The 11202-nt window shown below is 55.4% G+C and overlaps 1 protein-coding gene across 1 annotated transcript; it reads right to left on the reverse strand.

Moving 5' to 3' along the window:
• Positions 1-374: 374 nt before the first annotated feature.
• Positions 375-4184, reverse strand: CST3 (cystatin C). The gene is made up of 3 exons (XM_019927563.3): positions 3839-4184; positions 1263-1376; positions 375-714 (listed from the first exon to the last, which is right to left on the reverse strand). The coding sequence occupies exons 1-3, from the start codon at positions 4088-4090 to the stop codon at positions 604-606; spliced, it is 477 nt and encodes a 158-aa protein (XP_019783122.2). The 5' UTR covers positions 4091-4184; the 3' UTR covers positions 375-603.
• Positions 4185-11202: the final 7018 nt, after the last annotated feature.

An 11202-nucleotide genomic window follows, 5' to 3' on the forward strand; every position in this document is an offset into this window, starting at 1 on the left:
TTGCTTCTAGGGAACGTGACCAGTGAGAGTCATCCCAGGAGTCTGATCAGCTCAGCACACGTGCAGCCCCTCGGAGGGTGACTCAGGTCTCAGGCTCCATCACCTCCCCAGCCTCCTGTCCAGCCCCAGCACACAGTCTGACTCATTTGCAGACACAGCAGCTGAGTCTCTGGGGTCAGCAGCTTAGGTCCCCCCTCCTCTCCCTTGTCCGATTATCAGGAGTACGAGAGCTGAAGGCCCAGCTCGCCTGCCACGCCCGCTCCCCGCCCCTCCCCATTGCCTGCCCTCAGAGCCAGCGAGACGGGGTGCCTTCATAAAGTAACTGCCTAGATCCTTCCCGCTGCACCGCCCGAGACAGTGAGCAACTCGAGGAGTAGCTGCTGTTACTTTTTTATTGAGTAAAATAGCAGAGCGAGGGCATTTGGTTCACTTGGAAAGCAATTAGAAGAAAGAAATGAGTTAGAGCCCCTTAGCCGTACCAAAAATGCCCAAGGAGCCTTCTCTGCGTGTCTGCTGGGACGGCACACGGAGGGCACATCCACCAGGCGGGTCACCCATCGGAGGGAGGTGTGAGCGCTCTGGGGGGGCGTGAGTGAGAGGCAGTCAGCGGCCTGCCTGATGCCCAGTCCCCGATTCATCCTGGCAGCTGAAATTCATCAGGGAGATGGTGTTCAACCAGGGGACGACGTGAACGTGGAAGTTGCAAAGCTTTTGCTGCGAAAGGGAAGAGAGGGATGGTTGGTCAGGGTTACACTTAAAGAGGCAAGTGCACTGGCCCCAGCCCCCACCCCCAGCAGGCTGGCACTGAGACAGGACCAGAGGGGAGGACCCAGGGGCTGGGACCCAGGTCCAGGAAAGCCCCTGCAGAGGTGGGGCCCGGGAGGGGTGACAAAGGAGTGCAGCCCTCCCTGGGGCCGAGACCCCTGAGAACCAGCCAAGCCCCTGGGAGAGTCTGGCCTTTGGTGAGCAGGTGGCATGGTGGGCCGGTTACAGGCCTCCAATTCCCTCTAATCTGCCCGGGGATGGGGGCGCGAGGCTGGGATTAAAGGGCCCTTTCTCCCTTCCCAGCAAACACCCGCAGCTGGGTCCTCCATCCCGCAGGCAACAATCCCCAAAGCAGACGGTGCCCCAATTCCCCAGCTAAAACCCCATAAAGCCAGAGCAGTCACGTGCACACACATACCCTTCCCCTCACAGCCCCGGCAGGCACCCGCGATGCGCCCCCATGGGCACCCCAACCCCTGCTCCCATCAGGCACGAACCTTTTTCAGTTGTGGCTGGTCATGGAAGGGACAGTTGTCCAAGTTGTCCTGGGACTTTGTACACGTGGTTCGGCCAATCTCCACGTCCAAGAAGTAGTTCATCCCGGACACAACCTGGACACGGAGAGAGCACACACCCTTACCAACACCTGCCGGCTGCACACACGTGGTTACCTTCTTCCCACCGCTCCCCGCGTTCACAGGCTGCCAGAGCCACACCCAGGAAGCACAGCCGCCTCCTGACGGCCGCTGTGCCCCAGGCCCTCCCCGGAACTTGTTTACCAGCTGCTCCAACAAGGCATCTCCCACAGGGACACAGAGGGGGAAGCCAGGGACCAACGCTCTAACTGGGTCCAGGAACAGAAGGCACAGCTCCGAGGAGCCAGCCTGGGTACAGGCAAGCAACTGGCCAGCGCCCAGGACCAGGGAGGGGACTGAGCGCAAGATGGTGGCCCTGTGTCAAGAGTCCACACTGCATCCGCAGGAAAGCTGCTGCCTGGTGATTACACGTACGCTGAACTCCAGTCCCCAGGGCGGAGCCCACAGCATCCCATTCCCTGCATGTAGCCCAGGTTTATTTATTCCCTCCCAGAACAGAAGAAAATGAGAGCTTCACGTTCGCGGACGTTTAGGCCAATAAAAGACCGCCTGGAATGCCTTCCTCTTAGGTGTCGTTTTTGACGGGAATATTTCTCAAGTGTGTCATATATTGCGTGCCTTTTACACTTGAGATTACAGAATAGACGTGAACTCTGGCTTCACACAGGCATCCCAGACATGCTTCGTTAGAACCTGGAGAAACACGGAATGAGGGGCCAGGGACCAGGCTCCGGACCCCACCTGGTAGACCCATGATCCCTCTGCTGTCAGCTTCCCCATGTGGCCAGTGAGCTAGTGTCACACTGGAGAGGAGCAGGCTGGAGGGGACCTGGTGAATGGAGAGAGCAGGTCCTATCCGAAGGGGACAGCACCAGCCCACTGCTGCAGGAGGAGAAATGGGTCTGGTCGTGACCCATCTTCTGAAGTGTCAAGAGAAGGCGGCAGGGAGCCCTATGGCTGGCATGCAGGACCACACTCTCGGTGCTGTGTGGCTGCGTCCTGCTCTCCAAAGGGATGCAGGCCGGATGGTCTAAATTCTAGCCTTCCTTCAAGGACCAGCGCAAGGCCCTGTAGCCCGTCCTAACTCTCCCTCCTGCCCGCTTCTCAACTCTGACAGTGGGCTCCTTATCTGGCCAGAACCCAGGCAGGCTGACAGAGGCAGAGGTCAGGCTGTCAGCGACCGCGTGCCCATCTCAGGGTGGGAGTGAGATGTCATAGCCCAGAGGCTGCTCCCATGCATGTGACCTGCAGGCGGAAGCGACGGTCCAGGAAGCTTTGTATTCTTACGCCAGACCCCCTGCTCTGGGACACACTGGACACCACGGGCCAACTCACGGACTTGTCTGTTTGCTGATGACCTCCGGGTGCCCTGGAGGATGTTCAGAGTGTCTGTCCCCAGTGCCGCTACACGACCACATGGTGGCCAGGTACGTTTAGTGGCATCTGCTGACAGGAGGCTCAGAGGGGAGCATGCCTCTTCTGTGTGACCAGAGGCTCTCTCATCTCGAGGAAACATCAGGCCAGCCCAAACCCACTGACAGTCTGAGCCACAACTGGCTGGACCCTTCAGAAACAACGCCAAGGTCATGAGACAACCCAGGGGCTGCTCCAGAGTAAAAGGGGCTGCAGGACAGTGGCTGCATCGTGTGGCCTGGGAGTGTCCTTGGCTATAAAGGACACAGTGGGACGATCAGGGGCATCTGAATAAGGCCTGTGTATTAAAGAGTCCTGCTTTTCAAAACTGTATTGTGGTTATGGAAGAAAATAACCTTGTTTTCAGGAAATATACACAAAAGTGTTTACCTTCAAAGGGTTCAGAAAAATAAATGCATATATACATCCCTACACACGTGTACGTGGGGATGAGGTGGATCAAGCAACTATGTCAACTTTTTAACGTTTGAAGAATCTGGGTGAAGAATCTACAGTGATCGTATGTGCTCTTTTTGCTACTGCTTCTTAAGTCTGAAATCATGTCAAAATAAAAAGTTAAAAGGAAAAAGTGCTTAAGGGCATTCAGTGGCAGAGCCAGGAGGACAGACAGGTGTGGGTCTGTTTTTACCTCGCCTGGGGTCATTTAGTTGACAACTCGCGCCAAGCCCCCGGGTCCCAGGAGGCTGGGCCCTGACCCCAGCGCCGACCGACAGGGCCGGCCGGTCTCGCGAAGGGCTGCGAGCGCCGGAAAAGGTCGGGGGCTGCGCGGGGGTGAGAAGTCCGTCCGCGTCCCTTGCGATCCCCCGGGGCCTCAAGGGGCTGGGAGCTGCCCTCCCGAGAGCTGGGAGGGCTGAGGGGGCGGGGCTGGTGAGCGCGCAGGCCACGCCCTCTCGGGGGCCGGCCTCCCGCATTCAGGGCTGCCCGGCCCCGGCGCCCCTGCCTTGTAGCTTGGCCCGGCGCCCCCAGCCCCTGCACCCGGGGCTCCGCGCCCCCTCCCCGGCCCCCGCATCCCGGCCCTGTGCCCCCTCCCAGACTGGACGCACCTGCTTGAAGGCGCGCACTACGCGCACCGCGCGGCTCTGATAGGCGTCGTTGCTTTGCTTGTTGTACTCTGTGATGGCAAAGGACACCGCCTCCTGTACGCCCTTCTCGTTGACGTCCGCCTCCATCAGGCCGCCCACCAGGCCTTTCTTTCTGGCGCCCTGCCCTGCCGCAGGGCTCACGGCCAGGGCCAGGGCCAGGGCGAGGGCCAAGACGGCCAGCAGAAGCAGCGGGGTGCGCGGGGATCCGGCCATGATCTCTCGGAGGCGGACGGAGCTGCAGCCGAAGAGCGATCCGGTGACAGGAGCACAGCCCAGCCAGCCACCGAGTCTTTATCCCTGGGCTGCCCCGGATGCCCCGCCCCCGCCCGCCTGGCTTCTCCTCTTCCGCCCCTCCCCACCGCCCGCCCCTGTCCTCCGCCCGCCCCTGTCCTCCGCCCTAGTCCCGCCCCTCCCCCAATCCTGCCCCTCCTCTCGCTTCTCTACCCGCCCGACCCGGCTCACTCTTTCCCAGTCCCGGTCCTCCTCTCCGAGTCCCGTTTTCCCACTCCCGCGCTCCTCAGCCCGGCTCACCCCGATCTCGCAGAAGGTGTCACCTCCTTGAGGCCGGCGATGCTTGTAACCCCGAGCTCTGCCTCCTGGTCTGAAAGGGGGAAGGGGCGTCTCTCGGCCCCCCCTCGGCTGTCCGCGTCTAGGAGTCCCCAGCGCACAAGACTGCAGCCTTCCGAGGCAGACGAAGGAAGACCTCGTGTGCGCCCCGTCCTGGGGGAACTTCTTTGCCAAACATAAATGAATTAACCTTTATTTGAGAAAAGCGCATCGGGTTCTCTTTCTCACAGCTCATTTATTTATTCAGCTGGCACACCTTTCTGGGGCTTCTCCCTGGCCAGAGGGTCTGGGGCCTGTGGATGGAGTGTGGACGGGGGACCCGGGGGCCAGGGACTCCAGGTGGTAGAGCCCCTAACTGATGGAAACATAAGACAAACGCTTGCATAACTACATTAGCTAGGAGACACATTAAAAAGAGCAAAAAGTGGGCTTCCCTGGTGGCGCAGTGGTTGAGAGTCCACCTGCCGATGCAGGGGACGCGGGTTCGTGCCCCGGTCCGGGAGGATCCCACATGCCGCGGAGTGGCTGGGCCCGTGAGCCATGGCCGCTGAGCCTGTGCTCCGCAACGGAAGAGGCCACAACAGTGAGAGGCCCACGTAACACACACACACACAAAAAAAAAAAGAGCAAAAAGAAACAAGCATATAAAAACAATACTTTTTGTTTAACCCAATATATCCAAAATACTATTTCAGCAGATGCAAGCAATTGTGAATGACATATCTTACAATCTTCTGTGTGTGTACATTTTATCCTTAGAGCAGGCGTCAGTGTGGACTGAACTCATCTCCAAGCGTGGCTGTGGCATTGCCCAGCCCGGCGTTAGGGGGTGTAGGGGGGAGGGTAGTGATCAGTAATTAAGATCAGGGAGCTACAGGGGCTTTGTTGGAAGCGAAGTGAAGGGTGAAATAGAGATGGACCCCAGTCAGGGATGCCTCTGAGGCGACACACATTTAGGCTGAAACCTACCTAAAGGGCAGGAAGTCCTGCAGACACAAAGGAAGAGAGCATCAGGCAGAGGGAGCAGCCAGTGCAAAGGCCCTGTGGTGGGGCTCGGCTGGCCTGCTCTAGGGACAGGAAGCAAAGCGGCTGGTGTTTAAGCAGGGAAGGGGTATGACCTGGAATCTCACCCTGGCAGCTGTATGCGCCCTACTGTGGGTGGGGGATGCAGGTGGAGGGGTGAGGATGACCCTTACCTGGCCAGTGGGGGAGGGGCAGCTGCTTGTCCCCTCAGGGAGGTGCATGCTTGGCTCTGGTCTTCTGTCCACTGCTTGGAAACCTTTCTTGATTTTTAAAAATCAACTTGAATGAGGTATGATGCCCATACAATGAATGCTTTATTTTATGTGTCCAGACTGAGGGATTTTAGCATGTGCATACACCAGTAGTACCGCCCCACCAAGCTCTAGAACATTTCCTCCTGCCTCTCTGTGGTCCATCCTGCGCATGCTCCTGGCTCTGGGTGATGCACACATCTGTCTCTGTGGACTAGGGCTTTGCCTCTCCTTGAACTTTCTGCAAATGGCCTCATGCAGTGTGTGCATCCGGGTTTCGAGCATCATTTTTGAGCCTCCTCTATTGTTGGGTTAACCTAATTATTGGTTCTGTTTCTCCCCGGGCTGAGAGGACGTGGTCAGCTGGGTACTGTGTGGGCTACCAGACCCTCCAGCCCAGGACCATGCAGGTCTGGGCCTGAGCATGGCCCTGGGAGTGGAGGGGAAGGCTATTCTCTTACCTGCACCCTGTGTGCCTGAAGGTGGCCCAGTGACCGATGACCTATGGAGACGGTGGCAGAAACATCAGGAGGCCTCTGGGCCCTTGGAGCAAACACAGAGGAACTCTCCCGGGAGTGGTCAAGGCAACAAGGCATCATCCTAGAGCCGCTGTGGCCTTGGGGCTGGAGCAGCAGGGAGCCGGCATGGAACCCTGAAAGATATCAGTTACGAATATTCACGTTCAGTGTTTCTGAGACCCTGTTGCCTGAGGCCCAGTTATAACTGTAGGGGCAAGAAATGTTTCCTTGTACGCTTCTAGGTTCTTTGGCTGGTCTAATAATTAAATCGCCATAAGACAGATTAACAGGAGAAGAATAAATTTAACTGTATACATTTAGGAGCCCCACGAAGATGCGCCACAAAGGCAGTCAGGTAGTTGAAGCTCGTAAGCCGCCCTGATCTAAGGAATGGGGGCCTGGGGCTTCGAACGGAGCCGATGGGACCCACAGGAAGATGAGACGAGGAGATGCTCGAGGGTCAGATGTCAGCCCTACCACACAGATGGCTCTTGCAGATAAAAACATGTCTCTGGTAGCGTCTCTCTGTCCGGTATCTAAATTTCTTGAGGCGGTTAGGAGGAGGTAAAAGTTTTCCTGAGGCTGCTGCGTCTTGACTGCCTTCAGCTCCAAATACTCCACGTGCCAAAGCGGCACACTGAGGGGTGGCATCTTCTGCGCTCTCCTCCCCCCCCCCGGTCTCTCCCTGCTCTGACTCAGGAGCCTCTAGAAAAGTCACGGCACCCACTAGGTGCAGCAGGGATGCCTTTGCAGTGCGATGAGGGAGGAGAGGTGCTTTCTCAGTGAACTAGAAGAGAGGGGAGCTCCACAGAGCAGGGCAGAGTGGACTGCCCCGGCCAGCACTTCTGAGCGGCATGACTGTCTCTTAAGGGCAGGGACTGATCCCCACTGGGGTTTCCCACCACACGGGGCAGCTGGAGCTGCAGCCTCAGAAGGTGTGCTGTGCAGAGACGGGCGGGGTCCTCCCGTCCGTCATCACGGAGGAGGTGCGGGGCAGCAGAGAATGGGAGCACGGTGGTGGGTTTGAGCCTGTTGGGGTGGCCTGAACGGTGACACGTGCGTCTGGAGGCTGATTACACTGGCGGTAGGCGTCTTGGTACAGCGACATCTCCAATCCTAGCACAGGGTGCCCACGGGAGCCACCGGAGCAGCCTGCAGGACAGTCTGGTAAGGAGGGGAAGGCCAGGATGAGGCTGGGCCTCTGCTCCAGCTGTGTGGATGACCTCGGCAAACGTCACAAGTCTGGTGAGGCCGGCCGTTTTGTTAACTGTAGGGTCTGGGGGTCGGAAACACAGAGATGGCCAGGCTTCAGTGGGATGTGTAAGCACGGTGAAAAATGACAGAGCAGCCCAAGCCCTGGTTTCTGGGGCCTGCAGCTCCTGGGATAAGCTAGCAGGAACCCAGAGAGAAACAGTGAACTCAAGGTGAGGCACGGGGTTCCGGCACCCACCCACCGAGTGCAGCATGGAGGGGACACGTCCGCCCAGGAGTTGAGTGTGTTTCCCTTCTGCCGGGTGAAGAGCAAACCAACCATGGTTCCACAAGGCTGCGTGTGTGTCTGCTGATCTTGTGATCTGAATTAGCAGAGTGAGAATTTAAGGTGAGGGAGTGACAGTTCTCTGAAATCAATAAACAATAATAAGTGGATATTAAGTAATACTTCAATAAATAAATGACCAAGCACATAAAACATCCCCCGAAGTGGTAAGTGGTCACATCAAGTGGCCAAGAGTTGAGATTCTGAACACTAGGGCTTTGAGCAATTAAAACTTGGTGTCCACAATGGTAGCTTAGACCAAGCAAGTCATGGGTTTTTGTGACATCTTAACACGGAAAGATTAGGGACCTCTCTCATGGGAGGCACGGGGTTCTCTGGGGTTGAGCCCTGAGGTCCCTTACACACACCTTCCCCCTGTGCCCCTTTCCCACCCCCACTTGGGGAGACACGGAGATGCTCCCACACCGTGTGCCTGTGTGGGCAGAGCATTTAGGGCTCTGCTAGGGATTGATGCCATGGCAATGGTACACCGCGATGCTCAAGGTAAAGGCTGTTGGCAGCCCCCATAGAAGGGGCCAGAGTGAGCGCAGTGGCCTATAGCTGTTTTGCACTTAACGGGGGAGCAGAGAATCCTCTGGAAGCTTGTGCTCAGGTCCACGTGGAAAGGGCCCTCCTCGCCTTGTGTTGTCAATTACCATTTATCCTCTCAAGCGGCACATTTACCAGAGCAGCTCCCACGTGCGGGGGAAGCAGCACAGCCTGGGGTGTCAGGGGAGGGAAAGGGCGTCTGGGGACCAGGGCGGGCGCCTGTGCGTCGTCTCCCATGCCCCCTGTCTCTCTGGGCCTCAGTCCAGCCACGAGGAAAGCAGCGTGGCTCTGAGCCGGGTTTAGCAATCCCCTTGGCACTTCTGGACGGTCAGCGTTTCCTTTCCAGATCCTCGGTGTGGTCACTGCTTGACTTCCCTCCGGGTGTTTGTGCAACCTCGTTCCTTTAGCCATCTGCAGTGGGGCGGCCTGTGAAAGCTGGCACTCCCTGCCCCCTCCAAGGTGTCCTCTGTCCCCCTTCCTGCCAGGCTCAGAGGACAAGTGTTGGAATAATATTTCTTTCACACTAGAAGCCAGGCAGGCCGTGCTCTGCCCGACCCCAGGTTTTGCCTGGAACGTGGTGAAAATACTCTTGCCAAGTCTGGGCCTATGAGACTGGGGAGAACCAAAAAAGGGAGAGGAAAGAGAGGCAGAAGCGGGGTGGGTGCAGGGAAGGAGGGGGGTACATTTCCCCTAACATTTTATTATGGAAAATTTCAAACATGCAACCAAGTTAGAAGGATTTCATCGAAAACACCCATATACTCACCACCCAAATTCTACCACTGATACTGCACCTTACTTTATCACATTGTCTGTCCACCTGTCCTTCTTTCTCTTCAGCCATCAATCTATCTTTTTTTTAAAATTTATTTATTTTATTCATTTATTTTTGGCTGCGTTGGGTCTTCATTGCTGCACACGGGCTTCTCATTGCGGTGGCTTCTCTTGTTGCGGAGCATGGGTTCTAGGCGCGCGGGCTTCAGTAGTGGTGGCGCACGGGCTCAGTAGTTGTGGCTTGCGGGCTTTAGAGCGCAGGTTCAGTAGTTGTGGCGCACGGGCTTTGTTGCTCTGTGGCATGTGGGATCTTCCTGGACCAGGGCTCGAACCCGTGTCACCTGCATTGGCAGGTGGGTTCTTCACCACTGCGCCACCAGGGAAGCCCCAATCTATCTTTTGAAGTGCATTTCAAAGGGAGTTGTCGACATCATTGCATTTCACACACACACACCTGAAATACTTATGCCTGCAGGGCATTAACTGGAGCTTGATGTTTACTTACAGCTTTTTCACTTGTTGGAAAATTTACCTACGGTGAAATGCACAAATCTGAAGTGAACAGTCACTTGATTTTTTTTAAATTAATTAATTAATTAATTTTTGGCTGCGTTGGGTCTTCGTTGCTTCCCGTGGGCCTTCTCTAGTTGCAGCAAGCAGGGACTACTCTTCGTTGTGGTGCATGGGCTTCTCATTGTGGTGGCTTCTCTTGTTGTGGAACACGGGCTCTAGGTGCACGAGTTTCAGTAGTTGTGGCACGTGGGCTCAGTGGTTGTGGCTCACAGGCTTTAGAGCTCAGGCTCAGTAGTTGTGGTACATGGGCTTAGTTGCTCCGTGGCATGTGGGATCTTCTCGGACCAGGGCTCGAACCTGTGTCCCCTGCATTGGCAGGTGGATTTTTAACCACTGCGCCACCAGGGAAGTCCCCATTCACTTGATTTTGACAGATGCATGTAACCCAAACTCCTATCAGCTACAGAACGTGACCATCACCCCAGCAAGTCCCCTCACCCCCCTTCCCAGGCACTTTGGGTCCCCACCCCCAGAGACAATGCTTCACTGATTTTTAAAACAATATATAGATTAGTTTTGTCTCTTCTGGAAGTTCATTGAATGGAATTCTACAGTATGGGGCTTTTTCCACTCAGCCTGATGTTTCTGAGATCATCCCTGCTGTTTAAGTTGTATGTTTATAAGACAGCCTTTGACTGCCATGGGAGCCCCTCCAGAGGAGTCTCAGGAGTGTCTCGGGCCCCGGATGCAGGCGCAGCTATAGTGACAAGGGCAGCAAGACTCGGTCACTCAGAATGTTTGCTGCAGCTTCTCTTTTCAACCTGAAACAACTTCCTTCCCTTCCTCGCCCCATCCCCAAAGCTAGTTTTACTTTTTGAAAATGTAGAGGAAAACCTGATTTTAAAAGACAAAGAGCAGATGTTCCCAATGCTTCCCTGTATTTGAAAATAAAAGTTCTTGTTTTTTTTTTAATCAAATTAGTACAATATGTTTGTTATAAAAAAAACTGTAAAGGAGATAAGTTACATGTGTATATGTGACTGTGTGTGTACCTCTGTGGACATGTGTGCAGGAGGTCATGTGATGACTAATTCCTGCCATGTTTTTCACTGTCATTATGTCGTGAATGTTTTTCGTGAAGTTAATCGTCTTTGAAAACTCTGTTCTGCTCCCTATTCAACTAGTTATTCCATAGTTTAATTTTTTCTCTAATGCTAGACATTTAGATTGTTTCATTTTTTTCCTGGGATGAGTAATACTGTGATACACACTACTATAGGAATAAAGTCTTGGTGTGTATTTTTTTTTTTTTTTTTTTTTTTTTTTTTGCGTTACGCGGGCCTCTCACTGTTGCGGCCTCTCCCGCTGCGGAGCACAGGCTCCGGACGCGCAGGCTCAGCGGCCATGGCTCACGGGCCTAGCCACTCCGTGGCATGTGGGATCTTCCCGGACCGGGGCACGAACCCGTGTCCCCTGCAACGGCAGGCGGACTCTCAACCGCTGCGCCACCAGGGAAGCTCCTTGGTATGTATTTCGGAATGTTTTCTTCCTGGAATTGGAATGACTGGGTCAGAAGCTACAAAGATTTTTTTG

The sequence above is a fragment of the Tursiops truncatus genome, chromosome 15, assembly GCF_011762595.2.
Source record: "Tursiops truncatus isolate mTurTru1 chromosome 15, mTurTru1.mat.Y, whole genome shotgun sequence".
NCBI classification, from domain to species: domain Eukaryota; kingdom Metazoa; phylum Chordata; class Mammalia; order Artiodactyla; family Delphinidae; genus Tursiops; species Tursiops truncatus.